The sequence below is a fragment of the Acipenser ruthenus genome, chromosome 19 (genome assembly GCF_902713425.1).
Source record: "Acipenser ruthenus chromosome 19, fAciRut3.2 maternal haplotype, whole genome shotgun sequence".
Lineage (NCBI taxonomy): Eukaryota > Metazoa > Chordata > Actinopteri > Acipenseriformes > Acipenseridae > Acipenser > Acipenser ruthenus.
In genome coordinates, this window is record NC_081207.1 from 25,951,608 (window position 1) to 25,977,558 (window position 25,951).

Below are 25,951 nucleotides of genomic sequence, written 5' to 3' on the forward strand. Positions count from 1 at the left end.
CCCATGGCAATGTGAGTTATTTGCTCTGTTTAATGTTTGACCAGTTTCATTTTTTCCACACCTCCAGGCTCATTGGAGCGGAGGGCCAGCTGTTTACAGGCTGAAGGGAGCTTTCTCTAGGGGTCTTTTTACCATCAGCAGCGAGGGCGTCATCTCAGTGACCCGGCCTCTGGATAGAGAAGCTCAGGCTGAGGTAAGTCAGGGCCGCACAGCCGCACTCCGTTCTTGTGGACCCAAACAGTTAAGGATTTTATTGCAGTCACATAAACATACTTTAAATTCTGAAAATCATAAATGTGGTAGTGTTGTCTTTTAAATTTGCTAGAATATTGTAAAGTTATAGGGCAGCAGTGTGTAGTGGTTAGGACTCTGGACTCTTGACCGGAGGGTCGTGGGTTCAATCCCAGGTGGGGGACACTGCTGCTGTACCCTTGAGCAAGGTACTTTACCTAGATTGCTCCAGTAAAAACCCAACTGTATAAATGGGTAATTGTATGTAAAAATAATGTGTAAAAGAAAGAATGTAATTGTATGTAAAAATATTGGGATGTCTTGTAACAATTGTAAGTCGCCCTGGATAAGGGTGTCTGCTAAGAAATAAATAATAATAATAAAGTCTTCTTTTAAGGTCCTGGTTGAAAGGAGGGTTTCACTGATCATGTTTATTAACACTGCAGCAAAATTGAAGCATGTCAGAGAGTTCAGACTGTTCAGATGTTTGTTACTGAGATTGTATAGAATTTATAAACAATGTGCTGCCATGTAACTCAGAATGTATTTACCTACTCAATTCTTTATTTATTTACCTACTCAAAGCTTCCTATTACTCTATCACATATAATATAATCAAACTCTTTACTAACCTATATGAGGCTTAATTTAAAATAATTAAAAGCAGGTTAGCAATGCTGACATGATAATGAAGGATGGAGGGGTGTCAATGCTGTTCGGCAGGCAGCTGTGAATATCTGAAGGAATCCTGTGATGTTAAAGGTTCTATTGCAAGTGACCATACAGAAAAATCCCTCGTATAGTTTGGCAGGAGCCTGGCAGTGACCCTGTTGTCCCCCTGTTAGTTTCAGATCGAGGTATTTGCAGAAAGCCCTGACGGCACCGCGTATGCCGACTCCCTCACACTGGCAGTCACTGTAGGAGACGACAATGACAACGCGCCCGTCTTCTCCCAGCAGCTGTACCAGGCAGACCTGAATGAACTGGCCGTGCAAGGTGAGACTTGATTTGTGACTCAAGCGCTTCATTTAGGGCGTACATTTACCGGCCCGTCTGAATGGAGGGTCACCCTTGTTCCTCGGTGGAGAGTCCTGGCAGAATGGTTTAAGATTAATGTGATTAGTAATCTATTTGGCAGGGTCAGTCAGCAGTATAAAGCTCTTATTCCCCATTGTAACCACCTGGGTGAGGCAACTACAAATACTGTATAATTCTGTTCAGTGTGTCATATCACCCATGTCAAAATGATAAATGTTTCCTCTGTGAATTTGTACTGATATGCTTTCACTGCCTACCTCTAATCATGTAGCTTCTTGGCCTAATAAGCCAGTGGTTTGCCTAACGCAACTTTGACCAAATCCAGGTCTATATAAAAATATATAAACATTTATAACTTTCACAAGTTATCTATAAAATCTGGTATAGTAGCACTTAGCTCTTTTGGTTTTCCTAACCTTTTTGTTTTATGAGAGTTGTATATTAGGATTACAGTGTGTCTTTTAATTTTTTTTTATTAGGGACAGAAATTCTTCGAGTGCAGGCCACTGACGCAGATGCTCCCGCCACGAACAACTCAAAGATTGTTTACCGAATTGCCAGTCAGAAACCAGAAAGCAAAGAGCCTTTATTTAGAATGGACAGGGAATCGGGAGCCATTACGGTACAGGCAGCTAGTCTGCATGGTGCTGCAGCTCACTACACTCTGGAAGTGATAGCAGAGGATCTGGCCGGACAGAAAGGAGGTAAGCTGACCAGGGGCGAGATATCACACTGCTACGTTTATGGTGTGAAAGTTAGCATGGGTGTGGTATAATTCTCCTTTTTTTGTGCTCAGAGTACAGTGCTCTAATCTTAACAGCAAATAATCACTGCTGTTTGCGAACCAATTGAATTTGGGTAATTTGGACATCTCTTATTCTAAATGCGAACTGTTTAGACAACAAACAGCAAACGCATTGAGTGAGAATCTTGCGTGTTGAAAATAATTGACTGAACAACCCTTTTTTTTTAATAACCTCTTTCCTAGGGCACAGCAGCACCTGCACAGTTATCCTGGACATAGTGGATGTGAATGACAAGCCTCCTGTGTTTTCACAAAGAAAGGTAATATCTTCTTATTTAATGTCTTTTATTATAAAGGTTGAGAGTGAAGGTTGGAAAAACAACCACAAAATGGCTTGGGGCTAGGAATGCATTCCATAGCAAAAGTGTAACTGACCATTTGCTATATACAGTCGACTGATTAATCCAGGATTAACCGTGTCACGAAAAAGCAACTGGGGTATAATCGCAATTAAAGTGCATTGAAATTCTGACAAATCACTGCAAAGATGTGACGTTACAGTAAGAGCACTGTAAATGATAGGAATAGCCCTGTATTTACAAAATGTACAGATATCTTTATTTTGTCTCACAGACAGTAGTTTCTTGGGGATCCAGGACTTAGTGAATGTATCAGGTAACATTTCTAACATCTTGTGTTTTTCGCTGCAGTATGGACCATTTAAGGTGCCTGAAGACACAGAGACGGGTTTTCTGGTAACAGAGATCGCAGCTTCAGATGAAGATAAGCCTGGAACAGACAGCTGGCTTGTGGAGTTCAAGATTGAGTCAGGAAACGAGGGAGAAATCTTTGAATTGCAGGCAGACAGAGAGAATAATGCAGCCAGCGTAATCCTCAAGAAGGTATAGTATGGGAGGGGGGATTTATCAACAATATTCCAGACAAAACAGCTGCATGATTAAAGTGCAGCTGACCTGCTATTGTTGTGCACTGTAACATATCATCTTTAATAACAATTTAAACTTTAGACTTTAGTGTCATACTGCAGTAGCTATCCATGGTGCCCCTTTTTCGATTCCTTGTTCAAAAAGTGTACCGATTGTCCTTCTGTCCGTCCATCCACCCGTCACACTCTACAAGGTAAACACGATAACTGCCTTTGCACCAATTTTTACCAAACTTTACCTAGCCTCCCATAGATGCTTACAAGCCTTAAAGAATATATGGTATTACATTTGCAAGACATTATTTCAATGCAAATTTGTAAAGGTTCCTGTGAATAGGAATCGGGATTCCAAAAATAAATATCAAATGAAGAAAGTGGATCTAATGGAACCCCTGCCTCCATGAGGCTTTTCCAGCTGCTGATCTTCACAGTGCTGCAGCTGGCAGTCGCTATACAGTCGCTATACTTGGACTAATTACTTGCACTAATTAATTGCACTTCACATGAATTAACATGTTCTCCCCTGTGGAAAGTGAATGAGTGCCGTGGACAATAATGAACCGCATTTTTTTTTTCTTGTCAAGATTTTTCTTCAAAGAAACTATTTGTCCAGGATAGCCTTGCGTGAAATACCACGCTAAATTCAGCTTGTGTGGGTGTGTGGGAAAGGTGGGGGGTGGAGGGGTTACCTATGAGCATGGAGCAAGGAGGGAATGTTTTTTGCTCAGTCTGTATATCATGGTGCTTTCAGGAGTTGCTCTTGAGTTGCCTGTACATACTAGGTCAGCCTTTACAGAATCGAAGTATCTGACACTTTGTATAGATTTTCCTTGTGTTTTACTGGCAGCCCTTATTAAAGTTTACCTCAGTAATTGTGCAGTTTTCCCATGCTTTTTCATGGTTATACTATGGATTTACCATAGTTTACCATGTTTAACCATGTTTTAATATACTTTACTGTGTTTTATTACACTATGCTTAATTTAAACTTTTACTATGGTAAAGTTTTATAACAGAATACACAGCAGTGCTCTCCATGGTGCTATCGATCGCCTACCAATATAAGACACTTCAGCTTATCTAGCCTACGTCACAAATGTCTGCAGCAAGCAATTAGAACTTCTGAACTCATAGTCAAAGCAATGAACAGAAGAAGAAGAAGAAGAAGAAGAAGAAGAAGAAGAAGACGACTCATTTCTTGAGAGTGAAATAAAAATGATTTAATAATGGAAGACAGAACAGGAGCATCAAAAGGGAACTTGGGGTCAAAGCAACAAAATTGCTCCCTGTAACATTCTGGTAATATAGTGCCCTCAGTTCACCTCTCTGCGCTGAGTTCACCCATCAGTCTGGCTGTCTGTAGCAGAGATGCAGACTGATGCTGACTCCCTGATGTAAGGCTGTCACCAGCAGTGTGCAGTTGCATGTTGAGATGCCTCATTGTCCTGTCTGGAGTGAGGCTCTGTATTCACTTAGGGAAGCATTCTTGTGACAAGACATGGTTTGAAAGCTAAGAGGGGAGTTAAAAGCTACCCTGGAGACTGAGCGTTTTTACTGAGGTGATAGGCAGGGTGAGTCATCTGCAAGCCTTGGCCACAGAATCCTAATGGGGGGTTCAGCTGGAGAAGGAGCCACCTTCTTTGTTTTTTTTTTATTTCAGCAATTTTATGAATCAATAAATAAAAACTGCATACGCATGCAATACAAAATAATATTTATTTCTCCTTTCAAGGAATATTACTAGGCAAAAGTATTATTTTGACTAGTGCTGTCTTCAGCATACAGTACAGTTTGTCTACTTGACTTTGTTTCTTATAAGTGTTTCCTTGGAATTTTAATTGAGTGTTTGAGACTATGGATGAACGGATATTTCTGCATATGCCTTGTTAAAGTATTAGCCTTTTAATATAAGATTCCCAGCATCAAGGAAGCAAATTCCACATTGTTCTGGAATGGAACACAGTATGTATCACATAACCAGAGGGCATTAGTATAATGTTTTTTTTTGTTTTTTTTTTTATGAAACCAAGTGAACAGGTAAATTAATAAAATTATATTAGCAGGGGGCTTTGATTCAAAATTGGATTAGTAAATCTGCTAAAGCACATTGTGAAGGGTTTTAGTCCTTCGGGTTCTTTTCCAGCACTTAAAATGACCCAGCCACACACAAAACTTGATTTTTAACAGCGCTGTTGCGCTAATTTTTTAATAGTCACAAAACCAAAATAAACAAAATACAAAACAAACACCTAGCTCTGTACGAGCACTAACTACACCTCAGGAACACCCTGACTACCAGTGGGACAGCTAAGCTGTTTCCCCACTACACAATAAACACCACACAGGTTTCATACAACGTACTTTTACCTTACGACTGCTGGGAAGCAGAGTACCTCTTCCTGCCTCCTTCTACTCAGCAGCCTAGAACAGACTGGCTGCTCTCTTTAAATACCCTGCACCTGGCTCTAATTTACAATGATCACCAGGTGCAGGGGATAATTAAATTAATAAAACAAAACAATTACCTCAACCAATGTGCATTTGCACATGTTTTCTGCAGGGAGTATTTTAACCCCCTCCCTGCTGTGTTACACATCCTTCCCCTCAAGTGTGCAACACTGATCGGCCATTCCAAGGCCACCCCCTCCCCTAAAACACAACCACCCACCCTCGAGTCCACAAATGTCAATTTTCGCCCTCTTCCACGGGCGGACTTGAGGGTGGATCGGTCCACATCCCGGCCCAGCCAGGTAAGGACCGCGCACCGGCGACGAGGGACCCCAACAGGCTGACAGGGGCAACCGGAGCGTAGGCCGGGGCACTGGAGGATGCAGCAGTGGACAGAGGTCTTCCCCTGGGAACCGGTGCAGTGATGTCCGATCACCCAGGGGAAGCGAGGCAGCTAACAGGGGGAGCAACAGCGACGTCTGGCAGCAGCCCAGCGACGTCTGGGTGCTCGGGGAGAGCGGAGCAGGGAACCAGGGGCAGAGCTGTGGCCAGTGTTGCAGACTCCTGGGCTCTAGGTCCAGCACAGGGAGGTCCAGGAAGGCCGGCAGGGTGTCCAGGAGCAAGGGGCGAGGGACCGGACGCAGCGACGCCGGACTGGACCGTAGGGGTGGTGGTCGGGGCTGTGGTGGAGGTATGCTTTTCGCCTCCCCTCTGGGCTCCGGAAGCAGCGGCTCCTCCCCTCTGGGCTCCGGAAGCGGCGGCTCCTCCCCTCTGGGCTCCGGAAGCGACGGCTCCTCCCCTCTGGGCTCCAGAAGCGGCGGCTCCTCCCCTCTGGGCTCCAGAAGCGGCGGCTCCTCCCCTCTGGGCTCCAGAAGCGGCGGCTCCTCCCCTCTGGGCTCCGGAAGCGGCTCTGGTTCCACTACCAGTGTTTCCTCACCCAGCTCTTGCTCTGTTGCAGACGGTTCTGGTTGTGCCGCAGGCCACTCCCATTTCAGCGCAGCCCAGTCCGTCTTCTGGATCAGCAGTTCCAACTCTGTCTGTTCTGTTGGTTTTTGTGGGGGGAACCCTCGCTCTCGCCTTCGCCTCTCATTCTCTTCTCGTTGCCTGCGGTTGGCCTCTTCTTGTTCCGCAACCATCTGTTTAAGCACTTTATTCGCATCTAAAAAGTCTTCTGTCTCCATTTTTATTTTCCTCAGGTCAGTAGTGCTGTTTACTTCTGACACCATATGTGAAGGGTTTTAGTCCTTCGGGTTCTTTTCCAGCACTTAAAATGACCCAGCCACACACAAAACTTGATTTTTAACAGCGCTGTTGCGCTAATTTTTTAATAGTCACAAAACCAAAATAAACAAAATACAAAACAAACACCTAGCTCTGTACGAGCACTAACTACACCTCAGGAACACCCTGACTACCAGTGGGACAGCTAAGCTGTTTCCCCACTACACAATAAACACCACACAGGTTTCATACAACGTACTTTTACCTTACGACTGCTGGGAAGCAGAGTACCTCTTCCTGCCTCCTTCTACTCAGCAGCCTAGAACAGACTGGCTGCTCTCTTTAAATACCCTGCACCTGGCTCTGATTTACAATGATCACCAGGTGCAGGGGATAATTAAATTAATAAAACAAAACAATTACCTCAACCAATGTGCATTTGCACATGTTTTCTGCAGGGAGTATTTTAACCCCCTCCCTGCTGTGTTACAACATGCTGAACTAATGAATCTGCTGTTTGTCAAGCAACTAATAGAACTTCCCTTAACAACAGACATAAGATACAGACCAGGGACAGCACCTGAACTGACTGCTTTACAACGCATAGCACTGACATATTGATGAAGGTATTGGTCAAAACAGCCTTGACTTGACTTTCTTGACTTGACTTTCTTCTCCTTACCTCTCAATTTATGATGATGTGTTTAAAGTTAAATTTAGAAATACTAAATTAAATTGCAAATGTTTTGACTGTAAGTCTAAGGGATAGTTTAGAGATCAGAGAGATGGAGAGACAGCACATTTATATTTGCTCCTGCTATTTCATCCCTCTTTGGGGCTTTTAGAGCTTATTAATATAGAGAATTTTCTGATATTCCAAATGCATTTAGATTAAGTTCTATTGGTGCTGTGTAAAGTCAGATCGACAATACAGTGGACTTTATTATTTTACACCTATCCCCTGTGTGGCCCCTTTGGAATAGGATCCAACCCCATTGAAGGTCTGGGACCCGCGCTTTCGGACCCTCCTAAGCTACCTTACTTTATGGTGGACCTCTTTCCATTGATATTAAAAGGAGCCAGCAAGTCAGTCCGGTGGCCAAAAGTTTTGCAATCACCCTATGGAGAATTAACACATTTTGCTTCATAAAGTTGAATGAAATAATGTTAAATAATGTTCCGTTAACATATTGAATTACAAACCGCTTTGTAGTTTTCCATATAATTTTTTTTTTTTTAATTTAGTTGTCGCCAATTGTTTTTATCATTTCCTCCCCAATTTAGAATAGCACATTCTTTTTAGGCTCAGCTCACCGCCATCACCCCAGCGCTGACTCGGGAGCAGCGAAGAGGAACACACGCTGTCAACCGAAGCGTGTGCCGTCAGCCGACCGTTTCTTTTACACACTGCAGGCCCACCATGCAGCCACCTCAGAGCTATAGCGTCAGAGGACAACGCAGCTCTGGCAGCTTATAGGCAAGCCTGCAGGCACCCGGCCAGACCACAGGGGTTGCTGGTGCATGGTGAGCCGAGGACACCCTGGCCGACCTAAGCCCCCCCCTCACCGGTCGGCCAATTGTGCGCCACACCCCCGGCGCTACTCTGGAACCCCTAGTTTTCCATATACTTAGAGAAAAACTGATAACAATTGAAATATGTGACATTTCGAAATCTAACATGAAATACTGTACTACTATTATGACTTCCTGTAGACTTTTGCCTTTTGCGATATAATTTTGCAGTTTCTTTGATTACATGAACAAAGATCAAATTTTGCTCATATATATATATATATATATATATATATATATATATATATATATATATAATTATTATGTCTCAATACTAAAATTATTGAAAAAATTAGTTGTAGACCATTATAGTGAGTTTGAACTACAACAGGTGAAGTAATTAGGTACCAAAAATGAGTACTGCCAGTGGTACGCAGACGATGTGGTGTTTGTGCAGAATACCTTTCCTCTTTTAATACATGAATTATCCTTGGCGAGCTCTTTTCTGAACATCTGGGTTTGCTGCAGCAGACAGCAGGTGTGCTAAAATGATTCCATTTCACTGGGATGGGAGGAAGGATTACACAGTGGGATTTTGATAAAGCTTTTATCTGATTGTCACAAATAGTACTGGAGACAGGACATAGTGTACTGGTAATTTTTCTGGAAGTCTTATCGTCAGGGACAGAAAGAAAAACGGGATGGGGACTGCCTGCTAACGATCAAATGTAACAGGAGTGGAGATTGATACCCTGAGACTGATAAACAGGGCGTACCAGGGCCATTGTTAATTGAGGCTCAGTGCTGATTTGTTCCATGCAGAGTGGAAGGGTTGGTTTAGAACTAAGCAGCAAATAAAGTGTAAGTATCTACTGCACAATTCTGTTCAGAAATAAAGAGCATGGTATGAGTGGGACATATTGCAGTTAACTAATGTATTATTATTCTTGTTCTCTTTGTACTGCACATCATTTTCTGTTTCAAAAACATCCTGGGGACTCATATGCACCACTGTGTCCCTGCAACAGTCTTCTCCAAGCTTCTTGAATCCTTTCGAGTCTCTGTTGTTGCTGCTGCAGGCTACGTCATTAACAGTCACCTAGTGGATTGCATTGTATTTGACTGGGAGGACTTTGGGGTGTCTTCTTTAAAAGGCTAAAAACACTTGTTCATTTTACAAAACTAGAATCAAATGGCAGCATCCTACAATTCAAGTCCCTTTTAAAGTTGTTTGTCATTTTTCTGTATTTTATTTGGGATTTTTTTCATTTGAAAGGCAGCAAAGGAGGAACTCTTGTCATGTGTCTTCAATATCTTGGTGCAGGTAAACTTTTGTTACTGAGTCACGGTTGCTCTTCACTTGTGAAATTCCTTTCAATCTCCCATGTGGGCTCTGGCACTGGGGATTAAAAACATCTGCCAACTAAAGGGTTAAGAAGTTGTCTGGTGCCATAGAGGATTTCAGAAGCCTAGTCCTGCTGTTAAATCCTCAGTCTGTGTCATGTTTGGTTATTTGATCTACCCTGATCCATACTGGTCACCTGCACTCTCTTGATCCCAGCTTATACTGTATTGCAGTATTAACGTAATGGACTGAAACAAAAGCAAAACACTGTCTGTCAGTAAGCATTCAATCGCGCAAAAATACAATCCGCTGTTTTTAAAATTTCGCATACAGCACTATGACTACTAATAGAGAACATCACATTTACCTTGCAGCCAGTTTTGACTGACCTATTTCCAGTCCAACCAGTATGCTTCAGAAATCATTCCTTTAATGGTCTTCAAAAAAAAACACATTCATTTGTACAGAAGTTGGTGTGGAAGGTTGAGGCTTTCCAGATGATGGTTCTGTACATGTTTGGTTCTTGATCTCTGAACCCTATTTCATACATTCATCATTACCAAGCCCCTCTTGTAAAAGTGTGACCCGTGTGTGTGTGTGTTGCACTGTGTTTTTGTCAGGAGCTGGACTTCGAGAGTGTGCAGGAGTATTCTCTGGTGTGACCCGTGTGTGTGTGTGTTGCACTGTGTTTTTGTCAGGAGCTGGACTTCGAGAGTGTGCAGGAGTATTCTCTGGTGCTCAGTGCTCGGAACGTGGGGGCGCTGGTTGCTGGTGGTTACGGCTCGGACTCCACGGCTACCGTCCTGGTTCAGGTTGTGAATGTGAACGAGGCGCCGGTGTTGTCCCAGGAAGTCTATGTGGAGAGCGTGGAGGAGGGGGTGCCAGCGGGGACTGTGGTGCTCACCGTGCTGGGCTCGGACCCCGACACCCCTCGCGGAATTGCCCTCAGGTATTCTTTTCTTCTGTCAGGCTGCTCATTTTGTTTAGCTTCTTTCTCATGGTTTTTATTATTGGCAGGGAACTGATTTAAGCAAGTACTACAAACTAGTGTTTATTGACTTCCTAATGTACTGAAGGAAGAAATTGGCAGATTGACCCATCTTTCTGCACTTTTCCCTACCACCCCATCAGAGTCACAGGAGTCCCATGCACTGCTGTAATAAAATGAAAATGATGTCTCTAAACAGGGCACCTGAGACTGCCTCTACTCCCATGTCTCATTTAACATAATTTATAACACTGGAATAGGAACTATATTACCTTCATTAGGAGGTAACAGAGAGTTGGCACATCAGTGAGTCGTGTTTACCTGTGCAAAGTGGAGCCGTTTTATCTCATTTTCTATGTCTCTATAATACACTAACTCAAGCAGAGGGACCTTTGTTGTCATATTCATTACCTTCAGGAGTACACACAATGTTGTGAATGAATGGGTCCTGTGTTGTAGAAAATGTCATTGGAGCCCAATTCGTCTGCAAGGGAGCAAGGTTAGAGACAACTATTCATAATGGAATTGAAAAGAACTCCAGAGACAGTATTTATCTACCACACAAGATACACATTCCATTATTTTCATTACAAAGAAAGTGTCCCACCAATATAAAGGGCATGTTTTATTTATTTATTTTGATCTCCTTAAAACATCATTGAATTAGCTGTCGTATAATGTAGTTACCTAGTAATAAAAAGAATATCCATTCAGCTACATTACTTACAGTTACTAAATGACTTCTGCACTGTTGTTCTGTGACATAAGCATGAACCCTCAAGGATTAACAGGACACTGCATTAGGCTTATTAGTAACACGCCTAATTAATAACAACCTGCTCACATTTGAATGTAAAGCTTTGAAAGGTGCATGCCACAACCAATGGCACAGCTATTACAAAGTCTGCTCAGATGGTTAGATGAGAAACACTTGTACCAAATGCAGTGAGGCATTGTTAGCCCCCTGAGGGGCTGGGACTGAATACCCCAGTCAGTTGTAAGCTGCAGTGCTATGTTACCTGGTCCCTGGGGGCTGCACTATGCTGCTTGAGCACCGCCATAATTCACTGAGACTAATGCGAGTGTATTCCATTAAAGGAGTAGGTGGCAAAGATACTACAAGTGCATTGCCAAAGCTCCTACCTTGTGTTTTATAGGTATTCTCTGAAAGGAGACACCAATGAATGGTTCGATATTAATGAATACACTGGGGAGATCAAAACTGCCCGAGTTTTGGACAGAGAGGTGATGGAGGGTACCTACACTATGGTGGTGGTGGCAGAGGAGATAGGTAAGGCTTCTATTACTGTGCAAAGAAATATGATATGCTGTATGAAAAATACAACATGTCTGCAGAATTTGTTTAGCAATTGAAAGATGAGAAACCTACAAGAAACCCTAGTTATGCTGAAGTACAAGTGGTGTTGATAACTGATAATTTTCTCCACCTGGCCAAAACAAAATGAATGCACGGTTTTAGTTTTAGGAGGTTAAAGAGGGTGAAGGTGGACACTACACATATGATAACTCCCATCCAAGTACTGACTAGGCATAACCTTGCTAAGGCTCTGAGAACTGACAATGTCACAATTCAACATTACTGCAGGCCATACTTCAAGATTCCTGATAACAAATGCAAGGAAGGATCTGCAGAACTTCACGCTAACAGGCTTTATGGCATCATCCCAAGCATTGTAATAAGCAGTGACTTACTTATTGGCCACAATAGTCCTGCCACCCCCGCATCCGTCAACATTGACGAAAGAGGAGTGCTGCTGAACATAATCACTGCATAACTAAGACGCTCTGCTCCTTCAGAGGGCTCGTTATCATTGGATTTCACCTTCAGTGGGAAATCAATGGCAATCTCACACCAGCAGTCTATTACACCAGTCATGACTCAGTCACAGACTCATGACTCACACTCATAAAAAAAACACAGCCAATGACATTTCAAAGTTGAAATGACCACCTGACTCTGATATATATTCTTAAATTGTTTTTTTTTGTTCTAGTTTTGTAACATTAACAGAGTGCAGAGTAACAAAATTCGCACTGTTGCAGATTGTTACAATGCATTCCCCACCAACACACTGGAAAGATCAAATGACTATTGATACATCTCTTTGCGTATAATCATTTATAATCGTATAATCGTGTATTCAGCTCACATTCACAAGCATATTCAGGTTGGTCAAGCCCTTGATACTAAACCATTCTGGACCATCTGGAATTGGAGTTGATGCTGTTTATTACATTAACTGTGGTATAAAAACACTAGCTTTCAAGACCAAAATAGTCTGTTTTTCAGGTGCAGGTGGAAATTTAAAGAAACCGGTGTTATTGTGTTTGTATCTCACTCTAATCGAATAAATAATATCCACTGTCTAAAATCACAAATACCTCGATTAACACTCAGAATCAGGAATTGGACATGAAAGTGCAACTCTGAGACTAGCAGAAAGAGGATGGAGCCCCAAAATGATATTCTTTCTAAGTGTCCTCTGATGTTTCTAACTGTTCTGTGTGCTTTTTGCCCTTATTTAAAGTCTATTCTCACTCTTTGTTTTCCTGGCAGTAAGCCCTAACAGCACCCCTATGTCAGTGACAGCAGCTGTGACGATAAATGTCAAGGACTTGAATGACAACTACCCTCACCTGGTAGGGGATTACTCCCAGGAGTACCTGTGCTCACTGCAACGTGAGAACCAGGCCATTATCATCGGAGCAGCGGACGAGGATGTGCAGAGTGGGGCTCTGCAATTCTCATTCAGCAGTGACCCCACTGTGCGCCGCAATTGGAGGCTCAGACCCATCAACGGTACGAGAGGGAACAATACCACTTACCTGTCTCTGTTACTAGAGTTATCTCATTGTCTCACCCCGTCCAAGGATACAGGGCAAAGTCAAACACATTCAGATAGCTCGCCCCCTCCAGGGATACAGGGCAAAGTCAAACACATTCAGATAGCTTACATTGGTATCAGTGTTACGTATTTACAGTCAGAAACGCATAGCAGAGTTGAGCTGCTTTTAAATGACATTGTGCCACAATGTTTGAATCTGTACTATAATTTCATTTAAAATAGGCCATCTGCAGATCTTAATTCATAGCTATATGGTTACTACTAATGACCATGAAATCAGTTAGACAGAAGGGGATTTTCTGTTAGGTGCATTTAAAGACCACTTACTGAAAAAAGTATAAAGCTCTATTATTTTATGTCAGTGGCAGCCGTTTAACTTTCTGATACAAAGGAATCAGCTAAAGAACTGGAAATAACAGTAATAGCCCTTTCCTGCCACTGTAATTAAACTAAATGTGTCGAGCGGGTGGCATCAAACATTCTGGCATCAGATTGATTTCCGTTGAGGCTTTCTTTTCGTTCGTGATCTTTCCATCAAGTTTGGAATGAACGGGAAGCAGCTTTCAGAAGCCGAATGTAATTACATTTTTCTTTTTTTTTATTCGAATGACGTCACCCAGGGTCCTTACACTGTGCTGTGACTGTAAATGAGATTGGCTGTCGGGCTCCTCACCAGTGTGACTTGACTTTAATTGCTCCTCTGAAAGACCCCTCACAGCTTGTTTCACAGCTGTGGTCACAAGATCACAAGACGAACAAAGCCCATCATGAAGCTGACACAATCTCTGATGTCATTTCACTCTTCTGCAATAGCAGACCTGCACCGAATCAGGGTGCATGTGCGTGCACGCCTGGTTAAACAGCTTTTAATTCCTAATTTGATGAGGCTAGAATAGAACCCTGATTAGTCCTGTCCAGCCCTTACAATGCCTAGCACGCTCATCCAATCACAAGGAAGTGAGCACACTTTATTTGGAAAAGCCCACACCCTCAGTTTTCCAAATGCATTCAATGTTTGGGTTTTGATTGATGCCTTTTTAGAAACCTTCCTCCCCTGTAGCCATCTTCTTCCCAAATCAATCATCCGTGGCTTCTAATGTCAGACAGCAGCATTCTCGACTGCAGTTCCAGTCTGGGTTACAGATGCTCCACCTATATAGAAGCTGCTATGATGTCTTTCAGCTCCTTTGTATAGCATTTTGTCATGACTTGATTAAAATAAACCTAGATTTAGTACCATTTTCACTTATTTTCCTATAGAGCATTTAAGGTGTACAAATTCCTGATACTCTTGAATTTTCCGGCAGATCCACAAGCACAGAGCAGGGAGAGCAGCGCATGCAGCTAGAGCACACTAGCTTCCTATATTTAACAAAGCGAATGAAACTCCACATTACCAAAAAAATAAATAAATAAACACGCAAACCCTTGAGAAAAGCTCAGCTCGCTGTGCCCAAGAATGTTTTCACAAAAAAATATTTTGATCACTTTTGTGTTGACTTTAACAAGTTATGAATAGGTATTTACAGTACACTACACTATGAAACCTACTTTCAATATAAACAGTATAACATGGGCTTGTTCATACAGAGTTGTTACCCCTTCAACCCCAAGTAAAATGGACCCTGAAGGAGAGCTGTCTCTGAGGTGGCAGGCAGGGACATGATAAGGGTGGACCAGGTCAGATAACTAGTCCAGTGACAGCCAATGTTTGCTCTTGTAAGGGAGACAATATTTTATAATAAGTTCTCTGAAGAATGGGAACCCAAATACAGATTAGATAAATTCCCTGCTGACGTATGTTGGCGCATGTTGTAGTCCACATCAGGAATCCCTATCCTATTGCTTTGCATCATATTAGATACACTACATGACCTTCAACGCATTACTTATTCAAATAATGTTTTATTCATGAATACAGCCTGATATTAATTAAACTAATCTACACTGTTATTGGCTTAATTAACAAAAGCACAGAACAGTGTCACGATTATCAAACTGCATTTATGTCATATAACTTTAAATATTTTAAAGCTTTGTGAATATAGGATCTTTTCAAAGCACAGGGTTAAATAAATTGAGATATATGCAATTGCAACTGAGTTTGACGGAAGTACAGGCTTAAGTGGGTGCATTCATAAAAGCAATAAATGAAAACAAATCATGCAGAACCAAAATCCAGATCACAGTTAAATATATTGCAATTAAAGGTAAAGTGATTTTAATAATAATATTTTAATTGGACAGTTTCACTTTGAACTGAGGATCTCTTTCTTGTTTTGACAGGTACTCATGCCTATCTTTCCATGGGACTCAGTTACTTAGTGCCTCAAGTCTATATGGTGCCTATCATCATCACAGACAGTGGGACTCCCAGACTGGAAAAACAATTTGACCTGCCAGGTAAATCCTAGAGCTTTAGCATGGTGCATTGTGGTAAGGCTTTGCAACGTATTCATAATTGATATCTCTGCCTTCGAGCAAGCTGTGTTTAACTGGTGAAATTCACAGCGTCAGATCTTCATGTCTTTTACAGTAGCCTGGCCAGTATAAAGGTTTACCATAGCAAAAGCATAGCAAAGTGTAATACAGCACAGTGAAAGCATGGTAAAGCATAGTTAAGCATTGTAAGGACCAAACAGGTATGGTAAAGCATATTTAAAAAACATGGAAAACCAGAGTAAACTATGGTAAATGCATAGTGTAACGGTCGCATTTACTGTGGTAAACTTTTATAAGGGGAGCCCTCTTTCTGGTTTCAGTGGTGGGTTTGCTTAATCAGTCAGTTTCTGCAGTTCTACTGTACCATATAAAATGTATTAATTAAATGTTACAGAAATGTTTTCTAATGCATAATATTTGCAGGAGTCTAATTATTTGTGGACAGTGGCTAGGATTACATTTTAATCATGACATTCATATCCCACTTTGTCCATGTCCATATAAAAAACTAACAAACCAGATGAAGAGCATTGATATTTTTGCAAAATATATGCAAAGATCTTTTATCACAATCTTTGTTATTTGGTGTGACTTTATAATAATAATAATAATTGCACTATAAATTAGAATTCAAAATTTGATCTCAGAATAGTGACTCAGAATCTCAGCTAATATGAAATTGTATTTAAAAAAAAATAATATATATGCTGATTTTATACATGCATGAAGCCAATTGAATGTATTTGTTTTACTAGTTCTGCGCTACTAGAAAATGAAAAGTACTTCTGATACGGTGTGTTGCATTTAGTTATATTTTTAATCTCTGTTTGAGCTCATTTTTTCTGAATAAAAAATAAATAAAAAGTTGTGTTAAACAGCAGTGAAATAAAATGCAGTATTTTACTACAGTTGGTTGGGTTTGACTCGTTGAACTACAGTACATGATGTATAGTATAGCTGCTCTGTATATCTTGGAGCTGTATTTTATATTGTCATCATACTCAAAATCCCAGTACAGTAAACAGCACCAAAACTGCAGAGAGCAACCCTGCAGTTCATTTGAAATCTGTGTAACTCCACTATTTAAAACCCTCCTATCGCAGTTGGCCTGTATCTGCTTTGTGCATACAGGATTTGCATGCACTGGTAATTTCAAAGAGTTGGTATTTGCATACTGTAAGGTCGCCTGGCACTTCAGGTCTGCTGGAGTGTTTTTCTGTGCGGGTATGCTTCAGGTCTCTTTCATTTGTACTGTTTTGAAGTTTGTTTTTCAAATTATCCGACAAACCCTAATTGAAATGCTCCCCAGGGTGTTTTTATTTTCAATCAGTTCTCTTCAAGTGCCACATCATAAAAGAAAATGTTTCAGAGATGAGTGGAAGAAAACAAAATGATGTAATTTGGAACCCCTGAGGTCTGTAATGGTCCTTTCCCGGACGTCTTCAATGAGGACAGATGAAATCATTACAGTCGCTCAATAAACGGGTGCTTGCAAACCAAGCAGTCAACTGATGTTAGTGCAACAGCCACAAAAAAAAAAAAAAAATCAATTGAATTGTCTGGTAACTCACTTGGTAATGACGACAAATGGGTTTCATTTGACGAAGCAAAAAGCTATTTCTTATAGATCAGACTTCTGAAATTGAAGACCATTTTTGAATACTTATGTTCGGTGCTTCATCAGCATTTACAGAATTGTTTACACCCTGAGGCATAGGATTTGAACTGGGGACTTCCAGGTTACAAGCCCTTTTCTTTAGCCACTGGAATAAAAACATTCCACACAGCGGAATCTTCAGTGCATCAAAAAATAGTTACTGAAGCTCGGAATGCATTGTAATTATGGCAGATAAAGCTGCTTTAATGATGTAAAGTACCACATAACAAAACAAACGTAACCTAGATTTATGTTTAGTCCATTTTAGCATTATAACATAACTGAGTTATCTTAATCACACTATTTGTCATTTGGTACGTCTCTAAAACCACTGTAAGGTTGCTGTAATTCAAATTTAAAAACAGCCAGTGTACCTGGTGGATATATTGAGGAGGAAAGTAGTAAGAAGGGGGTGAGCTAGTAGAGAATGCGGGGTTTGCCTGTTTTGCAGAGAACTTCAGAAGTGAAGGATGGAGTCTATTGCACTTACTGTAATAGTTATTGGCATTTTGCTTCACCTCGTGTTGCATAGTTGTGGTTTGTCACACTTGAAAAAATTATTGTATTTCTTGCTCTTATTGTATGAATTGTATTGTAACACTTGAATGTATTTGTATTTGCTTGCGATTGTAAGTCGCCCTGGATAAGGGCGTCTGCTAAGAAATAAATAATAAAATAAATAATAATAGTTATTTTTTAGGTGCAGGAGAGTAAATGCATGCTTTCCCTGAAGTGAAAGTAACACAGCATAATGAGGTCTGTTCTACAGGGTTAATGGATTTAGGCTTTCTTCCACGTATACCTCCAAGGAAATCTCAAAATCTTTTGCAATGCATTTATCTAGAATGAATTTAAAATGCATTTCATGTATTTATTTCTTTGTCTTTCACCGGATTACAGTGACCGTGTGCCAGTGCACTGAAAGAGGGAACTGCAGGACTCAAGTCTTGGAAATGACAGGCAAACCAACTCCTCTGTCTGCTTTCGGCCTTTTATTTGGAACCCTGGGAATTTTAGGTATGCATTGTATCAGGTTATTTACATAGTACAGTTAAACCTGCTCATGGGACCACCTTTATTTAGCCACCACCTGGTCTAACTTCTGCCCAATGATATTTGTGCTTTTATTTAACTGTATTAAGCGACCACCTATCTAATGCGACCAGCAACTACAATTCTCTTACCCAGCAACTGTCTCAAATCTGTACTAAGCACCCTTACAGAGGGCTATTGTTATAAGAAAATTATGTTTTTAAATGGTACGGCCTAAATTCAAAGGAATACGGTAACCATTTTAGCGGTCTTTTATCCATAATCAATAAAACAACAGCGCTCTCTTGTAAAGGAAGAGAGAAAACACAGAGAAACTAAAGGTCCTCCCTAAATGACAGAATTAAAGTTATTAAACTTGTAGACAGTAAGTGCTAGCAAAACTGCTTAACAATTTGGCACTAGAAAGACACAGATACAGCACTTTGAAATGGAAAGAACTAGGGCTTGAAGTTTTAGGTTTTTCTTTTTGTTCACGTGACCGTGTTTTGAGCCGATTCAATATCTTAATTAAACTGTTAATTACTAAACAGTCCCTTCTTTTTACCTTGATGTCCTGATTGACTTGCTGATTCTGTTTCACCTTCTTCATTATTCGAACTCAAGAGCAAGCAATGACATTAATCACTTACCCCAGATGCTACTTTAATTTGCATTTCGTTCTCGCAGTTGCCTGGGAACTAGGTAGCTTCCAATGTGTCTGTTTCGTGTTGTGTTGTTCTTTCCCGCTAATTTAACAGAATGTTCTCATAATTAGGATGTGGCGGCTTAAGACTTAAAGGCAAACCGTTAAAAGGAAAATAAACACCGAAAAATTCAAGTGTTTGTTTGTTTGTTTTATTTTATAATGAGCAGAACATTGAGATTTTACCTTTAAAATATGTTCCACAATTATAATACTCCACCACCAGGTGTCACTAAGTGCTATGCGGAAATTCACAAAGCCATTTACAATACTCCTGTCCTTAGCGCCGTTCTTACACTTTTAAAATAAACAGTTTATTAGTTTTCTAACTTCAATGGGTCAATTTTTCTTTGTGAGTATCACCTGACCAAATTTAGATTTGTGTCACATATGCTACGAAAGAATACTTACACAACTGACACAGAAAGTTTGGCTTAAGATTTAGATTTTTTATACTACTAAATGTGATGGATTTGCTGTTCAATGTCACCCCACAGTAGTTTGCATCATTATTATGTAAATGCCCAACATCAGTGTGCTTTCAGTTCATTCCTTAATTATCCAAGCTAATTTCTTATTTATGTTCATTGTATTATAGTTACAAAAAATGAGAAAAAAGTTCAACTTGGCTTTCTCGGTCTAATTAAATCAGTATGTCTACTTGCAGTAGAATATATATATATATATATATATATATATATATATATATATATATATATATATATATATATATATATATACATATATATATATATATATATATATATATATATATATATATATATATATATATATTTTAAAGTGAATTCTTGTTTCTTACAGGCCTTGCTGTGATGATAGGCTTAGCAAAATTGAAAGCTAAAAGCACAGACAACGCAGAGAAAATCCCTTTGAACAATTCTGCATAGCGCCCAGCAAAGAAGAGGATTCACCCACATTTTACAGCCTGTCATGCAACCTACAGTACTTACTTATAGCACCTGAGGAGCCCTGTGGCAAACACTGCCCTAACTAAAGAAAACACAACGAAGATGAAAGGCAAGACACTGCCTTGGCCAGATGAATGGTCAGGGTGTCCTCAGTGTCAATACTTTAATTGCTAAACGATAAATCCACAAAGGTATATAACTAATGAGTGCCTTTAGCCACAGCTAAAATAACCAGCACATCAAGCTGAAGACCATCATGCCTCCTATCTATACAACAGGTCGCTGTTCATTTATTTTATGAGTGTGCTATTAAACTGATGACCATCAAATATTTCATTTATACAACAGGGCACTGTTAAACAATTAAATATGAGGTGGTCTTCTGTTTGATATCACACTGTTAAATAATGTAACTGTGCCATATCAAACTGAAGACCACGATTCATTTTATTTATACAATAGGTCACTATTATATTATTTAACAGTGTGATATCAAACTGAATATACTATATATATACACTATTTAAACAAAAGATCTGTGTTAAAAACAGTGGTTGAAGTATGGCTTATCTGCTAGCGATGCCATACTATATTGGGGTGGTTTTTTGATCACAAACCATCAGTGTTAATGTAGTGGTATTTAAAACCAATATGAAATCCCAGTTGCCTGGTGTATATATAATACAGAGAATAATTATATAGATGCTAAAAGTAAGATATTAATGTGTGTTCTTCAGCTTTTTAAGGGGATAGGGGATAGTCCAATCAAATGTTCATGTATTTAATACAGTATTTTCTTACATCTGATGTTATAAATTCAACTGCCTTAAAAAAAAAAGTGTGATTATTATTAACAGAGTGCACTTGACAGTCTGTGACAGCTCCCAATAGATTCATAGCTTAGTGACAAATGAATGATTTCTAACGGCTAACACATTGCTAATAAGAGGTGTATGCCTCCAGGTGTAAATGAAATAAAACCAGTTTTACTGTCCCCTGGTCACAGTTGTTTGTTTAATTGTTTGAGTTTTGTTTGTGCTTTTTTTTCACCTAGTGGTTTCTAGCATTTTGTAATCCTTGATTAATTATTCAATGTTATCTTGACATTTAGACAGAAGCCTGAAAAACCCTTGTGTGTGCTTCTGAGCGGAGGTTAGCAGATGGGCTGATTCGGTAATTAGAGTATGAAGTATCAAGGCAGAACCAGTTTCACTTAGGTATTGTAATATTGCTGGAGCACACTGGAGGGGGACTATGGAGGCCAGCTTATCAACAGGGAGGGATAACGGACTCCCAGAGCAGTTTCAGCCATGCCAGATTTTACTATGAACTTAACTGGATGTACTGCACCTGAGCCTGGTTTGTGTGAAGCTCAGGCGTCCCGACTTAGACTTAAGCTTACTTAGGCTTGTAAAACCTGGAATGGTTTAAACAGCTACAATATGCAATGGGAGTCTTATCTGCATCCCTGAACAACATCTATCTATCTATATGTTTTTTAAACATCTTTTGTATTTTTATCCACTGACATAAAGATCAACTGAATGGATCCCATAAAGTTTGTTGAACCAAGAAGTTTTCTCAGGTAGAATATCTGCACCTTCACATGCAGAATGCAATCTGTAACACTACATATAATAGAAGTGTCTCTGACACAAGCCTCCTTCAATATTACCAGGTCATTGTCCATCTCATTGTTCCCCTCATCACTCTTCACCTGACCCCTACTGGTCAGATGCCCAATTAGCCCAGGTGCTGACTCCCAGGGTTCAGTAGCTTGGTAACATCCATTGCTTGGGTTTGGGTGGTGAAAAAAAGGCCATTTACTTTGCTGATGGAAACATTGATCCTCAGTCTTCAGGATCTGAAATTAGGATTGTGAGTAAGCTGTTCAAACCAGAAATTAAAAATGAAGGGTTGCAATATCTGTGAAAACAGGATGTTTCACAATGCAGCAGAGCACAGATACACAGCCATGTGTATCGTTCAGAGCCAAGGGACTGCAGACAAACAGTGTGAATGTCTATATTGAGCCTCTATTTTCTTAACTGGTTAAGTAGGTCAGCTCAATGAAATGAGCCAGACATGGCTTTAGGAACTTTGTTCCAATTCTCACTCCTAGTCAAACAGAATAAAATGGATAATTTATGCCAGATGAAGCTCAAAATTGAGATGAGTAAATTTTTCAATTTGGGGTTCAGTGGCATAATTGTCAGAAACGTGTGATCTGATTAGTTTATTAGTTTATAGAGTATATTATATAATTGCAGAGTAGAACACCTTATTTGGTTTAGCAAACACTTGATAATAGCATGTGCCTCATTTTTTACACATCAAATTGTCAGAGAATTATCTAGGCTGTTCAATTCAACATTGTTATATATCATTTTGCTGGTTAATTAAACACTCCATCTTTGAATAAGGAGTTACATTTATAACCTCATCGTGCTTTGGGGTAGAAGTTTATTTAGCCGAAATAATTATCTTGTGACAGGCAGCTTTCATGGGAAAGGGTGTCCCTGCAGCAAAATGTATACAAACTGGGACCTCAACACAGACCTGCAGCTGGAGAGCCAGATAACTGTATGGAATCTGTCAGTCCATAGGCTTGCATTACAATTTGCCTGTGAAACAAAATTCCCTGTTGATGTTATTATAGAAGCAATTGACCTTAAATGACACCATAGGGACAATGCTGCAGGAGCTTTGCTCTTCACCACTTTATTCTCATAAAACTATCACACAACCATCTATTCATAAATGTGTTTAATCTTTGAAAACACGTCTGAGCATCTTGTTGCCTTCATTATGGGAAACTGAATGTGATTTAGATATTCCCACCATGAATATAATGGGTTTCTGTGGTACAGAGCTGGCATTACCATTTTAAACTGTTTCTGTCTTCATCAGCTGACCTTGCCATTCGTGGATTTACACCAGCATGTCGCAGTTCAAAAATTACCTTTTTTTTCAACATTATGAAGGTCACTCTTGAAATCAGGACTTAAAGGATGCGTTGCAGTAAGAATATCTCTGTTAAGAAAGGGGAACAAGACTATAAGGCTAAAATATGCACAAGAACAGAGAAATTGGATAATGGAACAATGGTCAAAGGTGCTTTAGACTGTTGATGGATGGACAACGACACCTGTGCCTTCTGTTGGTTCTGTTGTCAATTCAACGCTTGTCATCTATTCCTGAAGGATATTATCTTCAAGTATTGCTCATCCTTGTTAGACAGTTTTTTGGGTATTCCAGTCCTCTGTTTGTCAATTACAGATGATGTTTCTCTGTACTTGTTGATTATGCTTCAGATACCACACCTTGAAAATCGAGTGATGCGAGTTATTTCACTCAATGTTTTTCCTTCTTTATGCAAGTCAAGGTTGTTATAATAGTAGAAAACACTAGTGGAGGCTTTGAGTAAATTGTTGATGCTCATAATGCATCAGAGTAGAAAAATGCAACATGTCTAAGACTTTTGCGCAGCAGTGTATATATAACATCATTATAGGGTGCCATACAAAACAAGCTGATAAAACTATGAACAAATACATAACTATGTATTATAAACAATATACAATGAGCTGTAAGCTGATTTCCATCCCACTCAAGGTCAAACTAGTGGGTAGTTGTTCTGACCTCTTGTGGGTTGAAAAACAACTCTATATTTGTAGAATATATAGAGTAAGTAGGAATAATTAAATAACTCCCATGTGATACAAACTATCTGATAAAAGCCACCTGATGCAAACTATCTGATACAAAGAGAAAGCATTATAATTGTCTACTATATACAAAGCATATCTCAACAGGTGCTGCCCTATACACACTATCCACTTGAAAATCACCTGGTATCTTACACAGCATCCTATACTGGTGCAAAGCAAATTCAGGTGGCTGTTACCCTCAGGTTGCTCAGCCATTCTCAGTCGGTTGACCATGAGTGATGTCAGCGACGGTCAATAAGCAATGCTTAATAAAGACAAGTGAATTCCATGCCTGGGTCTAAAGCCTGCTTGCACTGTACCAGTGATCGTTCAGTGAGGCTCTAGCTTCAGATAGTTTGCATCAGGTGGCTAAGACAACAAGAGTTCTTTTTAGTCCACCGAAGATGAAGAATACAGCTTAACCAATGACTTGCAAATGAATGCACATGTACAAGTAAATCATAATCACTTTGAACACAAAACTATTACCTCCCACTTTCACTCCCCAGGAAGTGCAAGACTACCTGAAAGTAAGGACCACAAACCTAATTTGGTGCCAGATATATTTTATATCTTGTTTGCTAAAAGAAACTACACATGTAAATGGAATCTGTCATTACAAGACATATAAGATTTAGGAAACAATTTCATTAGCAATCACCCCTTTACAACAGAAACAATATGACAGATTATTTGAGTATTAGTATAGCAACTCTGGTTTTATGTTTTAATATTCTTGTTCTTTGCTTCATTTTCAAATACATCGATAACTTTTATTCATCAATGGTAAAAAAAGAAAAGAAAATTTAAATAAAATAAAACAATGCTCTTTGGGACTGCGTAACTGAGAGCGAGTGACTGTCCTGAACAGAGCACACGGCAACACTTTGTTCTGATAACACTGTTGTGAAGGGCACTTGAAATATGACTATTCCTGCACGATAACAAAATACTAATTTGCTTTTGTTACTGATATTCAAACTTTGATGGAACATGTACAAGGGATCAGTTGGTATCCTCACTGATCAACTGTTACTGCTCCGAGAGTAAAAAGAGATTGATGCACAGAGCAAAGCTGTACAGCTTACACTGGGTTGTGGGTGACAGTAAATACAAGGGCTTCTCTGTCTTGTTTGTGTGTGCCAGGAAAGCTATAAATGTACTGACACTAGAGGAGACATCTGCCCACTTCCATTAAAAACTACTGGCTGGTGACCAGCACACTTCTAATTTGAACATACCAGATATCAGGGTCATTTTTGCCAAATGATATTACTGTGTATGTGTTCTCTATCATCTTCTATAGTTGTTTCAGCCATGCTTACAAACTAGTTCAGCAAAAACACAAACTCACAGTTGCCATGGTTGCGGGGGGGGGGGGTGGGGGGGGGGGGCGAAATTACAGCTGCACAGCCCTCATGGTCATTTAGCAAAACAGGAGCCTTTTCAGTAGCAGCCCATTTGGTTGTTAAAATGTTTTACATAGAGGTCTATTCAGTTGATCCAAACAGTGGTTGTTTTTAACAAAAATAAGTTGTTAAAAAATAAAAGAAGGGGACTTTGACAAAGCCAACAGTGTGAGTGAGTCTCTACAGCATAACTTTGTTATTAACAGCATGTAAAATGACAGGTGTGGTCCTAGTTTTTAATATTTAAACGGTGGAGGTACATATGCCTGTCATGGTTTAGATCGACTGATAAATAGTGGTCTAAGCAGAAACTGCTATAGAGATTAATACATGACATGCATAACAGGATATTAAGAAAGAAAATATTCCAAAACTGAATGAAATATGAAGTGCTTGGATTTGAGTGTGTTTTATTTATTTTTTTGTACACCGGACTGAGAAACATTTTCAAACAAGGGGGTATTTCTGTTTACAAGTGTTTACTGTAATTAATAAAATATGGGTCAACAGGCTTTCTGAGAATGTGATTCATCACAGACTGGGGATCAGTTTCATTCCATTACTCCTGGCATGGATAGCGGTGATGCCCAACCTTGTGGGATTGCTGGATGTTACATGGTGATCTGAGGCAGTAAATTGGCTCCCATGCTTATTCACTGGAAGGCCCCTCTCTGGTTGTTCTATATTTGGCTGAATCAAGTGCCAAACAGCAATGAAAATCAATGCAG

General features: G+C 39.9%; 1 protein-coding gene across 3 annotated transcripts in view; it reads left to right on the forward strand.

The window, feature by feature from the left end:
• The window catches only part of LOC117424659 (cadherin-16-like), a 44,693-nt gene extending 23,589 nt beyond the window's left edge, over positions 1–21,104 (forward strand). For all 3 annotated transcript variants that reach the window (XM_034041255.3, XM_034041257.3, XM_058992700.1), the window contains exons 9-19: positions 68–193; positions 1,077–1,227; positions 1,749–1,973; positions 2,258–2,334; positions 2,725–2,916; positions 10,185–10,435; positions 11,632–11,765; positions 13,053–13,295; positions 15,628–15,744; positions 18,341–18,457; positions 19,998–21,104. In XM_034041255.3, the coding sequence (XP_033897146.3) occupies positions 68–193; positions 1,077–1,227; positions 1,749–1,973; positions 2,258–2,334; positions 2,725–2,916; positions 10,185–10,435; positions 11,632–11,765; positions 13,053–13,295; positions 15,628–15,744; positions 18,341–18,457; positions 19,998–20,083 (1,719 nt within the window). In that variant the 3' untranslated portion in view covers positions 20,084–21,104. The remainder of the gene's footprint in view (positions 1–67; positions 194–1,076; positions 1,228–1,748; positions 1,974–2,257; positions 2,335–2,724; positions 2,917–10,184; positions 10,436–11,631; positions 11,766–13,052; positions 13,296–15,627; positions 15,745–18,340; positions 18,458–19,997) is intronic.
• The last annotated feature ends 4,847 nt before the right edge of the window (positions 21,105–25,951 follow it).